This window comes from Grammomys surdaster, unplaced genomic scaffold (assembly GCF_004785775.1).
Source record: "Grammomys surdaster isolate TR1022 unplaced genomic scaffold, NIH_TR_1.0 125896, whole genome shotgun sequence".
Lineage (NCBI taxonomy): Eukaryota > Metazoa > Chordata > Mammalia > Rodentia > Muridae > Grammomys > Grammomys surdaster.
The window spans coordinates 2273270-2293915 of NW_021620720.1; the positions used below are offsets into that span (position 1 = coordinate 2273270).

A 20646-nucleotide genomic window follows, 5' to 3' on the forward strand; every position below is an offset into this window, starting at 1 on the left:
AGAGAGAGAGAGAGAGAGAGAGAGAGAGAGAGAGAGAGAGAGAGAGAGAGAGAGAGAGAGAGAGAGGAGTGTGAACACCCTGAAGGGGAGACTGGAGGCTGAAGCTAGCAATGTTCTATAGAAGCCCTCACCTCTGGTTTATGAGCAGGGCTCCCTACTGACCTTGACCTGCACTCTTGTCCCCCCCACCAGACTCCTTGGATGTGCACTCTGTCACAGGCATCATCGTGGGCGTCTGCCTGGGCCTTCTCTGCCTCCTGGCCTGCATGTGTGCTGGCCTACGACGAAGCTCCCACAGGTGAACCAGGGAACCACCGAGACTAAGAGAGTTACCAGGAAGGGCTGCAGAGTGGACAAAGGAATGTGTGCTTCCCTGCTGCCCCTGAAGCCCCAGTATAATTAGGGCTATGGAGGTGGAGTGGAGCTTGGTGCTACATTTGCCCCCGCGTGAGGCCCTGGGCTCCATCCTCAGCAGCATAAAACGAGCAATTTATTAGGATTTTGAGATGTAGGATCGGGGTGTTGTTTTCATGATAATGTAGAATAAACTTAGGGGGACCCCAGTCCCCCACCTCAGTTAGAGCAGGCTAGGCAACCAGTGGGATTTTCTCATAGCTTCCTGATAGAAGCTTACATGAAAAAGCTCTACCTCTCCATACAAGGGGTTGGGCTGGGGGGACTGTATTGCTTCCTTTCTGGTATAACCTATACCTTTGTTCCTGTCGTTTGCAGGGAAGCCCTCCCTGGACTGCCCTCCACAGGCACCTCTGGGAACCCAGCACTCTACTCAAGAGCTCGGCTCGGGCCCCCCAGTGTCCCTGCTGCCCATGAGCTGGAGTCCCTCGTGCATCCCCGCCCCCAGGACTGGTCCCCACCACCCTCGGATGTGGAAGACAAGGCTGAAGTGCACAGCCTTATGGGTGGCGGCGGTTCAGATTGCCGAGGCCACTTCAAGAGAAAGGTGAGATTGGAGTCTCAGTAGGTCAGAGGCTCACACGGACCCATACCCAAATCAAACACCAGGGGGCACCAGAGCACAATTTCCGACAGTGAGGCGCACACTAGGCCCTGAGCCATCTAGAGAAAGTCTGTCCATCCCGCCTGGGAGGGCCCCAGAGCTGTATTTGCTAGAGCACCCACTAACCTAATATGGAGAAAAGAGATTGGTCGCTTTTGCTGTGGCCAAGTAGAGCTGGCCCCAGGATAAGGTGAGACCCGTAGGCTAGGTCCCGGGGTGGCACACCCTGACCAAGTCAGCTCTCCCATCTCTCCACTCTCCTCTGAGATGAGAAAGAGTCCGCCAAACCTGAGAGCTTTAGATTTTGCACGTCAAGTGTTATTAGGCTTATGACTCCGCCCACAGGTCTGGACCCTGCATGCCCATGCTGTCTTTTTCCTTCTCTGCAGATCTCCTGGGCTCAGGCAGGGGGGCTGAACTGGGCAGGCTCCTGGGCAAGCAGTGAGCTGCCCCAGGGTAGTGGTCCTAGGCCGGCTCTGACGCGTGCTCTGCTGCCTCCAGCCGGAACTGGGCAGACGCTGCTGCTGCAGGCTCTGGTGTATGATGCCATAAAGGTCAGTCAGTGTTGGGAGAGGAAGGGGGAGGCCGGAGGGGAAAGGGCCCTATGCATTTCCAGGGACAGAAACGTATTTGGAAGACTTTGTAGCTTCCAAAGGGGAGTGAGTGACAAGAAAAAAGTGGCTCACAGTAGACTTACAGAGTATCTGAAGGTGGCCTTAACTCCTCAGATACAGTCTGCCCTTCATGCTCTTCATGGAGGTCCTGTGTCTAGTACTTCCTGGTAGCTTGCGTGAGGGAAAACACGTGACATTCTGTATTTCTTGTCTCTACTGGAGCCTGAGCACTGTTTCAGGTGGAATAGCGCTTGTCTAACGGGGAGTCAGCCTCTCCCACCCCACAGATGTTGATCATTTTTCTGAAGACCAGTCTCATTTGTTCTCCACTCTGCCAGAGCAACGGGAGAAAGAAGCCATCCCCAGCGTGCAGGAATCAGGTGGAGGCCGAGGTCATTGTCCACTCCGACTTCAGTGCATCCGAAGGATGTCCCGACCTCCATCTCCAAGACCTGGAGCCTGAGGAAACCCTGCCTGCAGAGGCTCTGCCTTCCACCTCTGGGGTTGTGGATCTGTCTCAAGGAGCAGACTGGCTGGGCAGGGAGCTGGAAGAGTGCCAACCAGCAACCACTGGGCCAGAGAGATGCACCTGCTTGCCAGAAGCAGCCAGTGCCTCCTGCTCCTGCCCAGACCTTGAGCCCAGCACTGCCGTAGAGGAGGCCCCTGGGAAAAGCTGCCAGCCCAAAGTACTGTGTCCTCTAGCAGCCAGCCCAAGCCTTCCCAGGGCTCCTGTCTCCTCTTCTCAGGTCCCCTGAGCAGAAGTCTGATATGGTTCAGGCACATGGCATACATGGCTACACATGTATGTACTAGAGATATCAACAAGCCCTTTGGAGCCACTTAGGATCCTTTGGCTGAGGTAGGGGAGAACTTTACTCTCTCCTCCATATTCTGCATCACATATGTGATACCGGAGGGACTTGAGACAGAGTTCCATGTAATAGACACGTGTGAAGCCACGAGTGTGTGCTGGTTGAGATGAGAAACCTCTCCCTATGTAGCAGTCACTGTGGCCTAATTGACCTTCCATGGCAGGGTGGTGTCACAGTGATCAGTGCCAGCTCTTTGAGCTTTAACCTTGTCACCTAGTCTTTTATTACACTCTGAGAGTGTCTCCAGTGCTGTGTCTACAAAGACAGCGCCAGCCCCTCTTGTGTCAGCTGTGCTGAGCGGAGTGCTAGTCAACTCCAGAGGCCTATGACACTGCAGCCTGCAACAGCATGGCCGTCATCCCTCCTGGCCTCCTAAGGTCCAGATGGCTGGGTGAACCCAGCTCAGCTCCCACTCCTTCAAGCAGCTCTGTACCTAATTTTGTAATCTGGGAAGTGCCTGGTTTGGGAAATCTTCTTTCGCCCCCTGTCCCTCTCTGCCCCTTCATTGTTCTGGTGTTCTGTCTCATGTCTTTAGTCTTGCTCCCTTATCCTGGGGCCCTTCTCTTTCCCATGATGCCCCTTGCTTCCTCACTGCTGTTTCCATTTCTGTCTCCCATGCTTGTCTTTGTGTCATGCGTTTCTCGTCCCTGAGTTCAACCTATGCACCCTTCCCTAACAACATGACTACCTCATGTCTGCTTCAGACCATAGTGTGACCCTTGGGTCCCCACAGCACCCCTGACAACCACCTTCCTGAGCAGATGACCCACTCCAGGTAGATCTGGAGAAGACTTTTTAGTTTCCCTGGCTGCCGTCTCCTTGGTATTGAGATGAGAAGGTTTTCTATGGAAGAGATGAATTCAGGCCACACCAAGGAACCCCTGAGAAGGGGTAGGGACTGAAACCAAGAGGCTGAAAAAAAAAATGTCTGCTGCCCATCTGCACGGAGAAATGGACATGTGCTTTTGACATGCAGTCCTGGCTGAAGCTGAAGGGATGAGGAGAGGGGTGTTACTGGTGCTGCAATGGCCCAGTTCCCTGTCCCTGGAGCCTTGAACCTCCTGACTGGATTCATGGTGGCAAAAAGTTTCCTCCAAGATGCTAAAGGAAGTCTTTGCACAGGAAAAGGAGCAGCTGGCTCATTTTGTTTTATCTTTCTTTACACTGAATCCTGAAATCACCTTACCACACAGGGCCAAGCCTGACTGGTGTTTCCTGAGTCACAGAAGCCATACCATCTCTATGATGTCTCACCTCAGCCATGTTCCAGGATTGTCAAATGTGGGATCTGTGTTCTCTTGCTGTACATCTTTCTATTTTAGCCGGCTGGCACATCAAGTGTTAACTCTGGCATCTGGGCCAAAATAGAAATAACCAGTCTATCTTTCCATTTTTTTTTTTAAACGTCTTTCAGCCGAGTTGCTGCTCCTGAAATCCTCTGTTTATTAGCCTTGTGTGTCACTCATGTTTGACCCCACCTATATCTCCTCCTCCTCCCTTCTTCAGCCAGCCTATGATAACACTAAAGATTATTAATGCTGGTTTCATATCTCGCTAAAGACGGGATTGTCACTTGAACTACTTCTATAAGCATTCAGAGTGGCCATGGCCAGCCAACACCACCGTATATTTCTTTATTGCTCTGAAGGTCAAAAGCCTCATTTTGTTTTCCTGGTTAGATTTTTTTCCCCCTTGCCTTGAATGAAGTAACCGTTTTAACAGTAGGCTCTTAGCATCCCACCACGTAGTCATTCCTCATGTTCTTGTTTAACAAGCACTGAGGTTCTGGTTTAAATTAAACAGCTGCAAATGAGACAATTTATAACCCATTAGGCTAGGTGGAAAATTGTTTCTCAAAAGCAAATAAGTAATAAATCTGGTATCTGCCTATAACTCACAGTTGATAAGAAAGTAGCCAGTGCTCACTAGCATTGTATATGATTTGGGTTCTGAGTAACTGGAGAGTGTTAGATTTGCAACTTTGTAGCAGCAGGTTTTATTAGGAAAGAGTCTATTGGCCTTTTACAGGGTATTAATCCCTTTGTCGCTTGCCATCGATGCCTTAAGTTCTTTTGAGTCTCATTTAAGAATCTTTCTTTTCTTGAAGCATGACAAGTGTACTCGATACTTACATGCTTGCTCATTTACCTGTACTTCGTTTGTGCTGGTTTATTTCATTGCACTTTCCAGCATCATGCTTCCTCCTTACAAATATGATATTCTTTAGTGTTTCAGTAAGGCGTTGATCATGTATCTGTCCCTGTAATGAATTAATAAACTATTTTCCAGACATGTTGCTCTCTCTCTTTTTAACTTTAAAGAGTTTTGCATGTTGGTTTGCACAGAGGCCAGAGCACTTCAGATCCCCCTGGAACTGGATTTTCCAGTAGGTGTGAGCCATCCAATCTGAGCACTGAGAACCAAACCAGGGTCCTCTGCAAAAGTGATAAGTACTGGCAACCACTGAGCCATCCCTCACCTCAAGATACGTTCTTTCTGGAACCAACTGACTAGAGTTTCCTCAATCTTCCTGGCCCAGGAGGTTTATTTCCTGCCAGGATGGGAAACAGTAAATTTTGAGAGTAGAAAGAAGATGGGTCCAAGAAAAAAAATAAAGCCTCAGCCAATGAATGCTGGTGCTTGTCTTTAATCCCAGAATTCAGGAGGCAGAGGCAAGTACATCTCTGAGTTTGCAAGACCAGCCTGGACTACAGAGAGTTCCAGGACAGCCAGGGGTACACAGAGAAAGCTTGTCTTTAAGAAAAAACAAACAACCCCCCCCCAAAAAAAAACCCCTGCAACCTCTTTCCCACTCAGTAAGCATATAGGAAACAAACATGCCCATAAGCACACATTCTCATAGACACACACTCACACACAGATACACACAAATTAAAAATAAAAACAACTTCAACTTAAGAAAAAGGGACTGCAAATGTCATTGTGCAGTTGAAAACTTACCTAGCATGTGTAATGAGTGTTTGCCTGCATGTACACATGCACACTACATGCATGCCTCTTAAGTTGGAGGAGTGTATCAGATCCCTGCCAACCCTCTGAAATTGTGACATGCATTGTGGTCCATGGATGTGTTGAGCAACATTCATAGCTGAGCTGAGATGTACCTGTTATCAGTGCACCCTTAGGCTCACCCTGCATGCTCTTCTTCACAGGTACCCTCAAGTGTGTACACACTCTCAGAACTTTCCATGCTCAGAGTCGTACTCCACACATCTCAGGGTCACAGCTGACAGCTGCCCTCTGCTGAGATCTTTAAGGAGCCTAGAAAGTGCCTTTTCTTTGGAGGGAATCATAAACCAAGCAGAGGCTGTCATGCCCAGGACCACCCTCAAAGTGACTGATGGGCAAGGCTCAGAGTTAATTGACAGATCATACAGAGAGATACTGCAGGTTCTGCATGCAGTAGAATAGCCATTATTTGCATATCACTCTCAGACCAAGGGTTGTGATAAAGAAGAATTAAACACTTGTCAAGATGAATTTAAAATGACAGCAATTCAGGACACCAATTTGACCTCTCTGGAGTCCAGAACATGTCAATAAGGGGTGGTTGATGATTCAAGGCCTGCAGGAGGGCATTCCAGGACTTTCGGCTGCAGGGAGGCCCCCTTCTTCAGTACTACCTTCCCTGTTGTCTGTAGAGGCCTCATTGGTCCTTCCTCAATCAATCCTTTTGTGGCAATGGCAGACTGGGGTCTCTGCTCTGCAATCTCTTTGCTGCTCACAGGATCCCAGGCTATCTTCTCAGGCTGATATTAGTGCAGATCTGCCTGCGGACAGACATCTGATTTCTAGAGGCCTGAAGGTTTTCTGTCTTGTTGTTGTTGTTTTTTTTTTTTTCATTTATTTCCTTATTTATTTTTGGTTTTTCGAGGCAAAAATAAATGTTGAGTCTTGTCTTTTTTATTTTTATTTTTGATTACTGCATGCAGCCACGTGTTGGGTCCAACTTGATGGGTGAGTCCATCAAAATTACAGAGCACCCACTTAGTCCTGGTGGCAGTGTCTGTCTCTGACAGGACTAGGAGGTAGGAGCGTACTAGTTTCTCAACTCTCATAGCCCAGTGTGGCCTTGAATTCACTTTGTAGTAGTGAGTGACCTTGGACTCTTTAATCCTCCTGCCTCTACCTTCCAAATTTGAGTATTACAAATATTTGTCACTATGCTTTGGTACAGGTAAGTAAAGAAGGCTTGGGGCCAAGGAATGGTTCAGCCGGGAAAGGAATCTGCAGCCAAGCCTGATTCACCCACCAGCTGTGTTCCATCCCTGCAACCTACATGGCTGAAGGATAAAATGACACCCATAGCAAATTATTCTCTGACAGCCAGCCATACTTGCTCCATGGCATGTACACACACACACACACACACACAGAGAGAGAGAGAGAGAGAGAGAGAGAGAGAGAGAGAGAGAGAGAAGGAAGGAAGGAAGAAAGAAAATGTACTGCGACTCTCTTAACTAAAAAAAATGTTACAAAAACCCAGGATAATGGCACATGGCTTTAATTTCAGCACTTGGGAAGCAGAGGCAGGTGGATCTCTGTGGGTTCAGGCCATTCTGATCTACATACATATAGAGTTTTAGGGCAGCCAAGGCTACATAGTGAGACCCTGTCTAAAACAACAACAACCAAAACAAAAAGCCAGGCAGTGTGGTGGTGGTGCTCACCTTTAATCCCAGCACTCAGGAGGCAGACACAGAGGGTCGCTGTGAATTTGAGGCTAGCCTGGTCTATAGAGCTAGTTCCAAGACAACTAGGGCTACACAGAGAAACCTCAAGGCCATGCTGGGCTATGAGAGGTGAGAAGCTAGTACACTCCGACCTCCCAATCCTGTCAGAGACAGACACTGCCACCAGGACTAAGTGGGTGCTCTGTAATTTTGATGGACTCACCCATCAAGTTGGACTCAACACGTGGCTGCATACAGTAGTAAAAAGACTAGACTCAACATCTCAACACATCTATGTCTTTCTGAACAGCTGTCTTCCCACATGTGAGAAATCAGGTACGGCAAAGAGATGGTGCCGGCGACTCTAACTTCCAGTGTGCTTACCCGGCTACCAGGTCATTAGCTTGGAGCTTTGCTCTTAAAGATCTTCAAAGTTGAGGAAAAATAGTGTTGTCTTCAGGTTTCAGACCAATACAGTGAGAATGACTGGGCTGGACAGCAGGCAGAACTGGGTGAGGTCTCAGGTTTCTATGGGGCTCTTATTGTCATGGTAGGGTTGCTCTTCCCAGATCACTTACCGGAGTGCCCTAACTTACTCAGTCTTGAAGCTACACACCCATCCCTTGAATAAGACAAAAAAAAAAAAAAAACCCTAGAGAATACCGAATCCCTAACGACTTTGAGCAGTTTTAAGGGAATTGTCTTTAAAACGGAGAGTTGGACATAGTGGAAAAGGGCACCGCAGAGAAAGTGGAGGAAAGCAAACCACTCAGCTTTGCGTGTTTCTCAGCGGCCGGGATCCTCTCTCACAGTCTTCACTTTCCCAGATCCTCAAGTCCGGACGGACCACGAGGAGCGGATACCCTCCCTACTGCAGCCCCGGTCGGCGCCGCTGCTCCCGCTGCAGTTCAAAGCGCAGGGGGCGCGTCCGCTGCGCAGCCGGGAATGTCCGGCCGCTTAAAGCGCTCGCCGGCTCTTTTGTTCCCCAGACCCGGCCTCCGGAGAGAGGGGGCTGGGGGAGGGGAGGAAAGGGGGGCGGCGGGCAGAGGAGGAGGGCGGTGCGGGCGCGGGCGGAGTGCGGAGCGCGCACCCCGGGCGCGGCTGACAGATCGCCGCGGTGGGTGCAAGATGGCGCAAGCGGCGCTCTCCGTGATACCCGACCCCCGCTAAGGCCGGCATGCGGCCCCAGCCTCCCGCCGCCCGGGCTCGGCCCCGGCCCGAGCCCCGGCCCCGGCGCCGGCCCCGCGGGACGCTGTGAGCCCGTGAGACCCCCCCATCCCCTTGAGCAGCGCCGCGCGTCGCCGAACCCAGCGGACCGAGAGACCGATGGCTGAGCCGCGCACCGCGTCCCCGCGCCGCCCGCCCGCGCTGCGCCGGCCCCGGCTTCTGCCGTCGTTGCTGCCGCTGCCGCCGCTACTGCTGCTGCTGCTGTTGCCGCTGCCTGCTCCAAGCCTGGGTGAGCCGGGACTCAGGACCCAGGCCAGAGGGGCGGACCCGGGGATACGGTGGGGACCTGCGTTAGGAGCGCGTGCTGGAGGGACCTGGCGGGACAGCGCGTTACGGGCACGGGGAAACCCACTCCGGCAGGGCTGCCGGTAGTTTGAAGGACTGCGGGGGGTTCATGGGGAGAACCCCGGGAGAGGCCCGGGGCTCGGTTCTCTGCGCCTCCGGGACTCGGGATAGGTTCAGGGCAGGACCCGGATTCTGGACAGAGGAGCTGGGAGCGGGGCAAAGCAGGAGTTGGGAAGACAGGCTGGCATTGCTGAGTGAAGAAAACAAGCCTGAGGAGAAAGAGCGGACGAGTCCCAACCGAGGAAGGCGAGCCCGGGTGCGCGGAGCTGGGCTGGGGACCCCGAGTAGCCCGAGGTGAACGAAGCCAGAAGCGGCAGATCGGGGTCTGGGGATCGGGACTCGCCTGCACTGGGCTGAGGAGGCATCCCCCCAGGGTTTAAAGCTAGGACTGGATTCTGGGGTATTCGACTAAAAGGAAGGAAAGATTCCCGGTGGGCGGGTTGGGCGGCCCTGCCAAGCTCTGGGAAAGGTGGACGAGAGGTGTTGTCGCTCAGGGCAAGCGCCTGCCAGCGGTGCTGCCTAGGGCCCCGCCCTTCCCCGAGGGAGCTCTCTAGGAGTCCTTGCCCTGGGTTCGCCCGACCACCCGTCGCTTCCTCTCAGGCTGTAAAAGACTCATCTCACCCAAGAAGGGTGTGGATCTAAGGCCCCCTCTTTCTCAAGTCCTTCGCAGACACATATTTGGACTATTTCCTTTCTTTCCTTCCTTCCCCAAAAGCAGAATATCGCATCTGCACCCGAGAGAAAGTTTATACCCTGCAGTTACAGCGGGGGTTGCATTGAGGGAGGAGGCAGCTCAAACTTAGGATATGTGGAGGATGCGAAGGATTTGAAAGAGTGTGAGCCTCAAATGTCTTAAACTGTCCTTATCCTACAGTGGAGGCAATGCCTAGACCCTCCACCCCGACTAGCTCTCACCCAGCAGGGAGGGGCTTCAGTCTGCGAGGGAGGAGCGGAGTCCAGGATCACTAGTTCCCTGGAAATGTGAGGAGGGGGCTCAGTGCCCGCCCCTTTAGACCAGGAGGGCTTGTTTCTCTTGGAGGGAAAGCATAACTGAACTGGTAAATTGCTTGCTGGAGAGAGTCGCTGTCACCTCTGGGATATGATCCTGCTGCCTGGGCCCTGATTCATTCATCCCTCCCACACCCGCCTCCCGCTCATTTTTATCCTGAGGTTAGCTGCGAGAGAAGATTCTAGGTATACACACACTTTCTGCTAAATTTAGGAAATGTAAATTGATGTTTACTATTCCCCAACTCTCCTTATAACAAAGGAACACCTAGAGCATGGAGTAAGGGGGACGGGCCACACACAGCCTGTACCCTGAATACTGGGTCCATACCTAGAGCTCCCTACCAGGCATTGGACCAAGTCTCTGATAGTTTTACCGGCAAATGGAAACCTGGTTTATTTCTATCTCCCGCCACTTTTTAGGGTTTTTTTTGGAGACAAGGTTTCTTTGTGTAGCACTGACTGCCCTGGAATTTCCTCTGTAGATCAGGCTGGCTTGGGACTCAGAGCTTCACCTGCCTCTGCCTCCTGAGTGTGCTGGGATTAAAGGTGTGCACCACATAGGGCATCATTCATATTCATTCTCTCTCTCTCTCTCTCTCTCTCTCTCTCTCTCTCTCTCTCTCTCTCTCCCTCTCTCTCTCTCTCTCTTTCTCTCTCTCCACAGTGAGGGGACATCATTGTCTCCCTTGTATGTGAAAAGCCAAAATGCCTCCCTCTTGGTCCTTCACACCACCACCCCACCAGTGCCAGGATAACAGGCCACCATGTTGGGTTTCAGTGCTGAGGAAGGAAACCAGGATTTTATGCAATGCGAGACAAACACTGTACCAAATGAGCTTCATCTCAGCCCTTTGCATTGCTTTAGAGATTTTAATTTTCTGCAGCGCTCTCTTGTTAATCACGTCAAACAACCATACGACACAAGCCGCATTGCTGTTCCTTGATTTAAATAGTTGATGAGGGGAAGCTGGGATTACACTGAATTTTTAAGATTACATCCTGGAAGTCTGTGTGGCTCCAGTGCCTGTGCAGTGTGATCACAAAAGTGGCAGCACTGTGTTGAGATCAGTCTTGCTTTTGAGACTCTGGGGTTTTTTTGTTTGTTTATTTTTTGTTTTTTAATTTTAGTTCATTTTTGTGTGTTTTTCTTCCTTACATGTCCATGCATCTCCATGCCTGGTTCCCATTGGAGGCCAGTAGAGGGCATCAGATCCTCAAGACTGGATAGAGATGGGTGCTGTGTCCCCATGTACTGGAAATTGAACCTGAGTCCTCTGGAAGAGCAGCCAGTGTTTTAACCACTGAGCCATCTCTCCAACCCTCCAAGACTCAGATTTGCAAAGACCGATTGTGAGGTCCTGGGCAAGTCACCTAACATCTCCAGGTTTCCGTTTTCTTATCCGTGAAAGAGAGAGTGGTATAAATGGTGTCCATTCTTCTACAGTGGTTGGATTTAAGTAAAATACTGCACAGGATGGCATTTGTTTTCTTGGGTTTTTTTTCTTCCCCCTTCCCCTCTCCCTCTTGCTCCAGCCCCACTTCGCTCTGGGCCCTCGTTCACTCATGAGGGCATCAGATCTCTTTACAGATAGTTGTGAGCCACCGAGTGGTTGCTGGCATTTGAACTCATGACCTCTGGAAGAGCAGTCAGTGCTCTTAACCGCTGAGCCATCTCACCAGCCCCAGGATGGCATTTTGTTTGTTTGTTTTGTTTCTTTTTCAAGACAAGGTTTCTCTGTATAGCCCTGGCTGTCCTGGAACTCACTCTGTAGACCAGGCTGGCCTCGAACTCAGAAATCTGCCTGCCTCTGCCTCCCAAGTGCTGGGATTAAAGGCCTGTGCCACCACTGCCCGGCCAGGATGGCATTTGTAATGCATGAAGTTTCTGTGTACAATAGGGACTCCTATTAAGTTGACAGATAACCACAGGCATGCGGTGGGTACATAGAACCATGGAGTTTGACATCTCTGTGTATGGAATGCTTCCTGGCTGTATGTACATTCCACGCTCACATCCTTTCCTTCCATTTCCCCTTCCCTAATTCAGGTCTGGGCCATTCTGCTGAACTGGCATTTTCTGTGGAGCCAAATGATGATATTGCAAACCCCGGACAGCCCGTAGTGCTAGGCTGCAAAGTGGAGGGCACCCCTCCAGTGCAAGTCTCCTGGAGGAAGAATGGAGCAGAGCTGCCAGAGGGCACCCACACCACCCTGCTGGCCAATGGCTCCTTGCTGATCCACCACTTCAGGCTGGAGCAAGGAGGTAGCCCTTCAGACGAGGGTGACTATGAATGTGTGGCTCAGAACCGCTTTGGGCTGCTGGTCAGTCGGAAGGCTCGCATCCAGGCTGCAAGTAAGTACACATCTCTTTTTCCCTTTGTATAAACTGGACAAGTGACCAGGGTCAGCCTACACCACGAGGGTCCAGGAGGAGGCTCATTTTGTAAAACTCAAAAGAACAAGCTTTGTAGCTCGGCTCAGTTGACGGGTAGCACAGTGATGACTCTGGGTGGTACATTGATGTCATGTGCTCTTTTTTCGTGGCTGGAATGTAAACTGACAAGAATGTAGCCAAAGACTCACAGGCTGGAGGCAGGGCCTCATCCATGTCTTCGTTTGGATTATGAAAGTTTTCATGTGTATGTCATACACGGCCATTCTGGTCCATTGAATATGGTTCTGGTGTTTAAACATAAAAAATTTGCCTTGGGCTGATGAGATGGCTCAGCAGTTAAGAACGCTGACTGCTCTTCTGGAGATCATGAGTTCAAATCCCAGCAACCACTTGTTGGCTCACAACCATCCGTAATGAGATCTGATGCCCTCTTATGGGGTGTCTGAAGACAGCTACAGTGTACTTACATATAATAAATAAATAAACAAACAAACAAATCTTTGGGCCAGAGCGAGCAGGGCCTGAGCAAGAGAGGGAGGATGGAAGGAGGGAAAAAAAAGAAAGAAAATTTGCCTTATTCTGCGGGGGGCACTTAGATTTTTGAAGGGACTTTTTTTTTTTGATTTTTCAAGACAGGGTTTTTCTGTATAGCCCGGGCTGTCCTGGAACTCACTCTGTAGACCAGGCTGATTTCGAACTCAGAAATCCGCCTGCCTTGCCTTGAAGGGACATTTTTTTTTTTGTTTTGTTTTTTTTTGGTTTTTTCAAGACAGGGTTTCTCTGTGTAGCCCTGGCTGTCCTGGAACTCACTCTGTAGACCAGGCTGGCCTCGAACTCTCGAACTCAGAGATCCACCTGCCTCTGCCTCCCAAGTGCTGGGATTAAAGGCGTGCGCCACCACCGCCCGGCTTGAAGGGACATTTTAATGACATAAAAATTTTAATGATGGATTACCTTTGAAGCAGTCTGAGCAGGATAAGACTTCACTATGCCAGTAACGGAGTCTCAAATTGGTCAAAATTTTTCTTTAAAAGCAAAACAACAAAAATATACAGTAGGTGCTGGGGAAACAGCTTAGTTGGCGAAGTACTTACTGCACAAGCTTGAGGGCCTGAGTCCTTATTCAAAGCAAGGTGTGGTAGTAGCAGCCTGAGTCCTAGTGCTGGGGACCTGGAGACAGGAGGCTTCCTGCAGCCCACTGTCCAGCCAGCGCAGTTGACTTGCCAAGCCTTAGGTGCCAAGGAGAGAAGCAAGGTGGTCGGTGTTGCTGAGGAAGACACCTGAAGTTGACCTCTGGCCTCCACATACACAAACACACACACATACACAAACACACATACATATACACACACATATAACACAAACACACATACACACACACTCACACACATACACACAGATACACACATACACAAACACACACACATACACACACACATACACACACACATACACAAACACACACACATATACATACACATATAGCACAAACACACATACACACACTCACACACATACACACACATACACACATATACAAACACACACATACATACATATACACACATATGCACACACATACACATATATACACACACATACACACGTACACACTCACACATACATACACACACACATACATACACATACACATATACACACATACACCCACACATACACATACACACACACATACCCCCCCACAAACACACACACATACACATACACAAACACACACACATAAACACACACATATACACACACACACATACACACATACACCCACATACACACATACACACATACATATACACATGCGCGCGTGCACACCTCACTTGAGCATGTACACAAAAATAAATACATTAAAAACATACACACATACATAGATGTCAAGAAGAAGAAAGATTTGAGGAGCAGGAAGAAAAGGAAGGAAGGGAGGAAGGGAGGAAGGAAGGGAGGGAGGGAGGGAGGGAGGAAGGAAGGAAGGAAGGAAGGAAGGAAGGAAGGAAGGAAGGAAAGAAGGAAAGAAGGAAGGAAGGACACTGCTCTTGAAAAACAGCAGGAGTTGAGGCCAGTGAACAGTGTTCTCAGTGTTCTCGGTCCTAGATCTCTGTACTTCCAGGAGGCTGTTCTTCCTTAAATCGCTGCTTTGACTTGGGTAATAACGCTAGCCAACACTTTTTTAGTACTTGCCGCATGCTGGGTACCCAGAATGCCTTATGTGACTTATTTCATTGAATCTTCACAATGACTGGGGGAGACATGTGGTAACATTCCCCTTCTAGAGATGAGAAATCTGGGCCTGGAGGAGGGTGGGATTCAGTGGTGACATTCTGGGAGGCAGAAGAGCCAGACTGAAGCCTGGGCAACCTGAACTCTGTACCCTCCTGCTTAATTCCTATGCCATGCTGCCTCCTTTCCTCTGAACGCTGGCAAGTTCCTTCCTGGCTCAGAGGACATTTGCACTGTTACTTTGAACGGGCTCTTGAGTGATGAATTGTTCCAGTCAGGAGCCCTCTTGCTGGGATGAGGATGCCCCCTTTGTTCTGAGGAAGACTGATCCAGGCCCCCATATGGAGCTTGCTGGGAAGCAGCCCTGGACTTACAGATAGAAATCACTTCTGGCTCAGCCACCCCTGGCGCTGGCCCTCTCCACCAGGCAAGGGAGACTCATACGGCCTCTGAGCAGATGGCAGGGTATGTGAGTGGGAACCAGAGGAAGACCTGGAGTCTGGAGATGGGAAGAATGAGACTTCCCAGAAAAAGGCTGCCTACCTCCATGGCCTGTTTCATTCATTCATTCATTCATTCATTCATTCATTTTGTGGGTACAGTAAACTTTATTGATGGTATTCAAGAAAGTAGGGCTTCCTAAGCCCCCCCACCCCCAATTCTTCTGTGGGTCTGGAATGGAAACTTTGAGAGGAGATGCTCAGGATTTTGGGGGTGGGGGTGGGGCTGAGTTCAGACAGGGACTCCTGAGCATCCAAGGACCTCTCTCTCTTTCTCTCTGTTCTTTTAGGGGTGTAGTCCCAGGCCACGAGGCCCACCACTCTGTTGCTGTAACCATATCCATGTGGAAGGGTGGGTGGCTCTGGTAAAGGCTTAGAGGACAACCTGGGTATAGACCAGGATGCTCTTTAGTGGATCCTCGGATGCCTGCTTCACCACCTTTTTTTTTTTCTTTTAATATGTATTTATTTATTTTGTGTGTATGAGTACACTGTAGCTGTCTTCAGACACAACAGAAGAGGGCATCAGATCCCATTACAGATAGTTGTGAGCCACCATGTGGTTGCTGGGATTTGAACTCAGGACCTCTGGAAGAGCAGTCAGTGCTCTTAACCGCTGAGCCATCTCTCCAGCCCCCTTTACCACCTTGATTTCATCATACTTGGCAGCTTTCTCCGTGTGGCATGTCAGATCCACAACAGACACACTGGGGGTAGAAACATACAAAGCCATGTCAATGAGCTTCCTATTCAGCTCTGAGATAACCTGGCCCACAGCCTTGGCAGTACTGGTGGACGCTGGGATGATGTTCTGAACAGCCCCATAGACATCACACCACAGCTTCCCAGAGTAGCCATCCACAGTCTTCTGGGTGGCAGTGATGACACAGAAGGTCATGAGTCCTTCCACAATACCATGGCCTGTTTTAGTACAGAAAGGTAGAGGCCTGTTGGGTCTTTGCATCACCACAAAGGATCCTGGGAGGTAAAGGGTCAGGAAGGGAAGAGCTGTGAGTGGAGGGAAGGTGGATATGTTTTTTCTTTTTCATTTTTTTATTCTGGGAATCAAACGCAGGGATTTAACATATGTTAACAATCTATCTCTCAGCCTCATTGTATGTGTGTGATGTGTGTACATGTTCCTGTGTGTACACATACGAGGGGATGTGAATATACGTGTGGAGGACAGGGGTTGATGCCAGGTGTCCTCCTCAATCACTAACAGACCTTCCTTTTAAAAATTGTGTCTCGCCGGGCGGTGGTGGCGCACGCCTTTAATCCCAGCACTTGGGAGGCAGAGGCAGGCGGATTTCTGAGTTCCAGCCTGGTCTACAGGGTGAGCTCCAGGACAGCCAGGGCACAGAGAAACCCTGTCTCGAAAAACCAAAAAAAAAATAATAATAATAATAATAATAATAAATAAATAAATAAATAAATAAAATAAAAGTCTCTCATTGAATTCAGAGCTCGCTGATTTAGCTAGACCAACTGGCCAGCAAGCCCCAGGGATTCTGCTGCCTCTACCTCCCCAGCCCTGGTCCAGCCTTTTACGTTGGTTCTGGAGAGCTGACCTCAGGTCCTCATCAGTGTGAGCAAACATTTTACTGACTGAGCCATTTCCCTACGACTAAGTGTGTTTTTCTGTATGTGATGTTAACTTCAAGATATTTTGTTTGACCTGGGCATGGTAGTTCACATCTTTCTGTCAGACCTCTGTGAGTTTAAGGCCAGCCTGGTCTATATTAGTGAATCCAGCCTGGTCTATATAGTAAGTTCCAGGACACCCAAGGCTAATTAAAGAGACCCTGTCTCAAAAAAAAATTTTTTTTTGTTTCTTTCAACTCTAGCAATGCAAGGAATTGAGCTGTGAGTGGAGTTGGCCTGGGGTTAATTCCTTGGGGTCCCAGAAACAGCTAAGGAAGTTGTCTCTAAGTGTTAGTTTGATATATACTCTTCCCCTCCCTTCTAAGACTGTGCAGCATAGGAACTTGCTTTGGCCCCCAAGCAACTGTGTTAAGCGATTCCATCTTTTTTATTTCACAGGGTGATGTCCCTGGAAAGCTTCAAAGCTGACTGTCAGCCTCAGTTTCCTCCCTGGCTTTTATCCCCTGGTCTTACCTGCTGGCACTGCAGATGTTGTAGGATATGGGAGGGTAGTTTTATGAAAAAATGTGAGTGGCTTCTAGGACTCCTGCTTCCCCTGTGAACTCTGGGGTTGGCTGGGTAGAAGGAGTAAGCTTGCTTGGCACTACTTACAGGCAGGCCTGCTAAGGCATCCGAGTTCTAAGCCAGAGGGTACTCCGTCTGCTTCTGCCCAAAGCTGGGCTCTGCTGTAGGCTGATTTAGCCTTGGAACTTGGGATCAAGGTTCTAAGCTCCCAAGCTCATGCGTCTTGGACTCTCTGCCTTGCTGTCTCACAGGGTGTGAGGGTTGAGGACTGAGATTTGCTAATGTGGATTTTGTGTGCCCTTGGCCAGATCTCCTGGACTATGACACACGCATACATACCATCCTACGCTGAAGGAGAATGACAAGGACCTAAACTCTGCCTGACAAACAGGAGCCACTCAGTAACAAAACGTGTCAACAAAAATGCCATGTTTGTTTAAAGCGAGCTTCACAAACTAAACCTTTCAATGTAATCTTGGCTGCCACAGAGGTAATCTCTGGATGAAGCAAATTGCCTTATTCCACTCCCAGCCTGGGCTTTCTCGCTTGTTGGCATTCAGAGAAAGCTCCAGGGAAACCTACCAGGCCATGAGACTGTGGGCTCCATGTTCTATTGTAAGCCTTCCCTGACTTAACCACCACAGAGACCCTCAGCTATCCCTCTGGGGGGATGCATGCGTTGACTCCTTCTTGGTGAATGAAATTTCTGTGCCTGATTTACTCCAAAAAGCCCCCTTAGGGCTGGAGACATGGCTCAGTGATTCAGAGCATTTGTTGGTATTCCAAAGGACCCAGGTTCAATTCCCAGTACTTTATGTGGCAGCTTACAACTGTCTGTAACTCCAGTCCCATGCTTCTTCTGGCTTCCTTAGGCACAGATGTGATACGTAGACATACAGGCAGGCAAAACATCCGTACATATAAAAAAGTTTTAAAAGGCAGAGAAGTAGGCTAGTCTTAAGCGGTAGAAACATGTAAGGGACCTATTCCTAGATTTCTTCTCTCCAGTAGATGCTCTCCATCCTGCCTCTTGATTCTTGGTCCCAATCTCATGAGGGAATAAAAGAGAAACACCTCATGGTTCCCCAAGTTGAACTCATCCTGATACCCCCCCCCCCAGGGTGGAGGGGGAGGGTCTTGGAAAGGTATGATTTTGAATCCAAGCATCTAGACAAGGCTTGGATTTCTGCATCTAGTAAGAGCCCAGGTGATGTCAAGGCTGATGATCCACAACTGACTCTTAAGTGGCCACCCACTCTTACATCGTAATCTCATGTCATAATCTCTAGATTGAGAAACTTCAGGTGGCTTAGTGAAATCTGTAGAGCACGAGCTTCAGGGGCAGAGGCTGGGTGGGCTTGAACCAGCTCTGCTACTCTCTGACCAGAGGCCCTGAGCAAATGTTGCTTCACCCTTTTGAGTTACTGTATACCCATTTGGACAAAGGCTGTAATCCCTCCCCTCAATGTATCTGGGCTTTGGGGACATTCTTTGAGGTAGTAGAATAAAGGGCTTGATGCCTAGGAAAAGCATAATGAGTATCTCGGATAGCGGTAGGTGTTGTCCACTAATGCCAGATGCCTACTTATCAAGTGTTAATGAATTATCTTTAATATAAATATTAGCAGTGGAGTAATCCACTGGCTATACTTCTTTACCTTATGCTAGTCCCCAATAACCACACAGAAAAATCAAGATTTATTTAGAACTGCACCTCAATAGCCGAGCAGTTAAATGATCTACCTTTACCTTCTATGCTAATCTGGCTACCTCACAGCCCCATCCCATGATACTCAAATATTATTATTGATCTGGCTCTTTGGGTTTCAGGTGTGTTTCCATGATCACTCTCCAGACCCCTTCCACTTGGCCCCAATTCCTCCATCCTCCCAGCTCATCTGAATCCCCCTCCCTCCTTATTCTCCTTCTTGTGGCTGACAGATGTCCTGGCCTATTCTCTAGTCTGCCGCCCAGCCATTGGGTGATCATTTATTGACAAGGCAGAGAATAAATGGTAAGAACTGTTTACACAAACCTGAGACAAGAGAGTCTTGGTGTAAGCATTACAATGCTGTGTCCGGATTGAAACAAGATATGAGGGCAGAAAAATCAGCATTTGAATAACACAAGGGTAAACTTTACACACTCTACAAAAACATTATGCCTACAATCAAGCCAGGCTGGACAGGCCTAACAGTGAGTTCAGATGTAGGCTGATAGAGCAAACAGATCTGGGCTTGGTGGCTGTGGCCTTGACTCCCACTACTCACTGGTTTTGGGACCTTTGTCACTTAACCTCTCGGAGCCCCAGGTTCTCTAGGATTGTGAGCACAAGGAGCTCAAAACAGGCCATAGATAGGGCTCTTGACTGTTAATGAGAAACCAACCATGTGAACTATTACTGTTCTGAGCTGTCATTCTGTAGATGACATCTACTCTGGGTTTTGTTGTTTGTTTGTTGTTTTGTTTTTTAAAGACAAGGTCTCACTGTATGTCCTTGACTGGTCTGGAACTCACGGTGTAAAACAGATTGGCCTCCAACTCATTGAGACCCACCTGCCTCTGCCTCCCTAGTGTTGGAATTCAAAACATGGCTTACCACACCCAGCCGACTTTGTATTGAGAACAGAGTCTCTCTTGTTGACCCTGAGCTCTCAAGGTAGGGTAGGCTGGCTAGCCAGAGAGCTCCAGGAATCTGCTGGTATCTACCTCCCTAGCACTAGGACTGATGTCTCTATTTTTTTTCTACAAGCAGGTTCTGGGAATTAAACTCAGGTCCTGCTGGGCGGTGGTGGTGCACGCCTTTAATCCCAGCACTTGGGAGGCAGAGGCAGGTGAGTCTCTGAGTTCGAGGCCAGCCTGGTCTACAGAGTGAGTTCCAGGACAGCCAGGGCTACACAGAGAAACCCTGTCTCGAAAAACCAAAAAAAAAAAACCCAAAAAGACAAAAACAAAAAAAAACCACCTCAGGTTCCCATGCTTGCAAGGCAAGTACTTTACTGACTAGACTGTCTCCCAGGCTCATATGTAGATCTCTGTTTGGCATTTTTGAGTAAGTTTTGAGGGGTGAGAAGGAGAGTGGAAAGGACCTCCTGGGACCCCAGGAGCCCTGTGCATGTGAACAGCTCACTGAGACTGTGGCACAGGCCTATCTCTGTGTAAGGGTCTCAGGGAAGACCTGCCTCTGTTGTGCCTTTCTCCTGTCCATTCCTGCCTTTTGCATACCTTGTTCCTCCCCAGTCCTTCAGCTTACAATCCTTTCTTCTTCCTCTCCTATGCTGGGAACAACTGTGGTCTGTGGCATTCAGGGTAGAGCCTTGGCAATGGCTGCTTGTATTGTTAAGTAACTGTTTTATAGCTACACACTCCATCTGTCTCTTCAGCTAGATTTTAAGCTCCTGGGGTGGATGGGTGGGGTGGCTTCTCAGCTTTTGTGTTTCTCACATCCCTGCTTGAGGAGCTTGGTAAAAACTAAATGAACATGTGGCCTTCTGGGCTCGAAATGTGAATGTGTGTTCTTGTTCTCTCTCTCTCTCTCTCTCTCTCTCTCTCTCTCTCTCTCTCTCTCT

General features: G+C 49.2%; 2 protein-coding genes across 4 annotated transcripts in view; both read left to right on the forward strand.

Moving 5' to 3' along the window:
* Positions 1 to 4794, forward strand: part of Igdcc4 (immunoglobulin superfamily DCC subclass member 4) — a 35892-nt gene extending 31098 nt beyond the window's left edge. For both annotated transcript variants that reach the window (XM_028752344.1, XM_028752343.1), the window contains exons 17-20: positions 193 to 298; positions 733 to 961; positions 1408 to 1572; positions 1971 to 4794. In XM_028752344.1, the coding sequence (XP_028608177.1) occupies positions 193 to 298; positions 733 to 961; positions 1408 to 1572; positions 1971 to 2387 (917 nt within the window). In that variant the 3' untranslated portion in view covers positions 2388 to 4794. The remainder of the gene's footprint in view (positions 1 to 192; positions 299 to 732; positions 962 to 1407; positions 1573 to 1970) is intronic.
* A 3730-nt stretch (positions 4795 to 8524) lies between these two features.
* The window catches only part of Igdcc3 (immunoglobulin superfamily DCC subclass member 3), a 43979-nt gene continuing 31857 nt past the window's right edge, over positions 8525 to 20646 (forward strand). For both annotated transcript variants that reach the window (XM_028752405.1, XM_028752406.1), the window contains exons 1-2: positions 8525 to 8654; positions 11829 to 12134. In XM_028752405.1, the coding sequence (XP_028608238.1) occupies positions 8525 to 8654; positions 11829 to 12134 (436 nt within the window). The remainder of the gene's footprint in view (positions 8655 to 11828; positions 12135 to 20646) is intronic.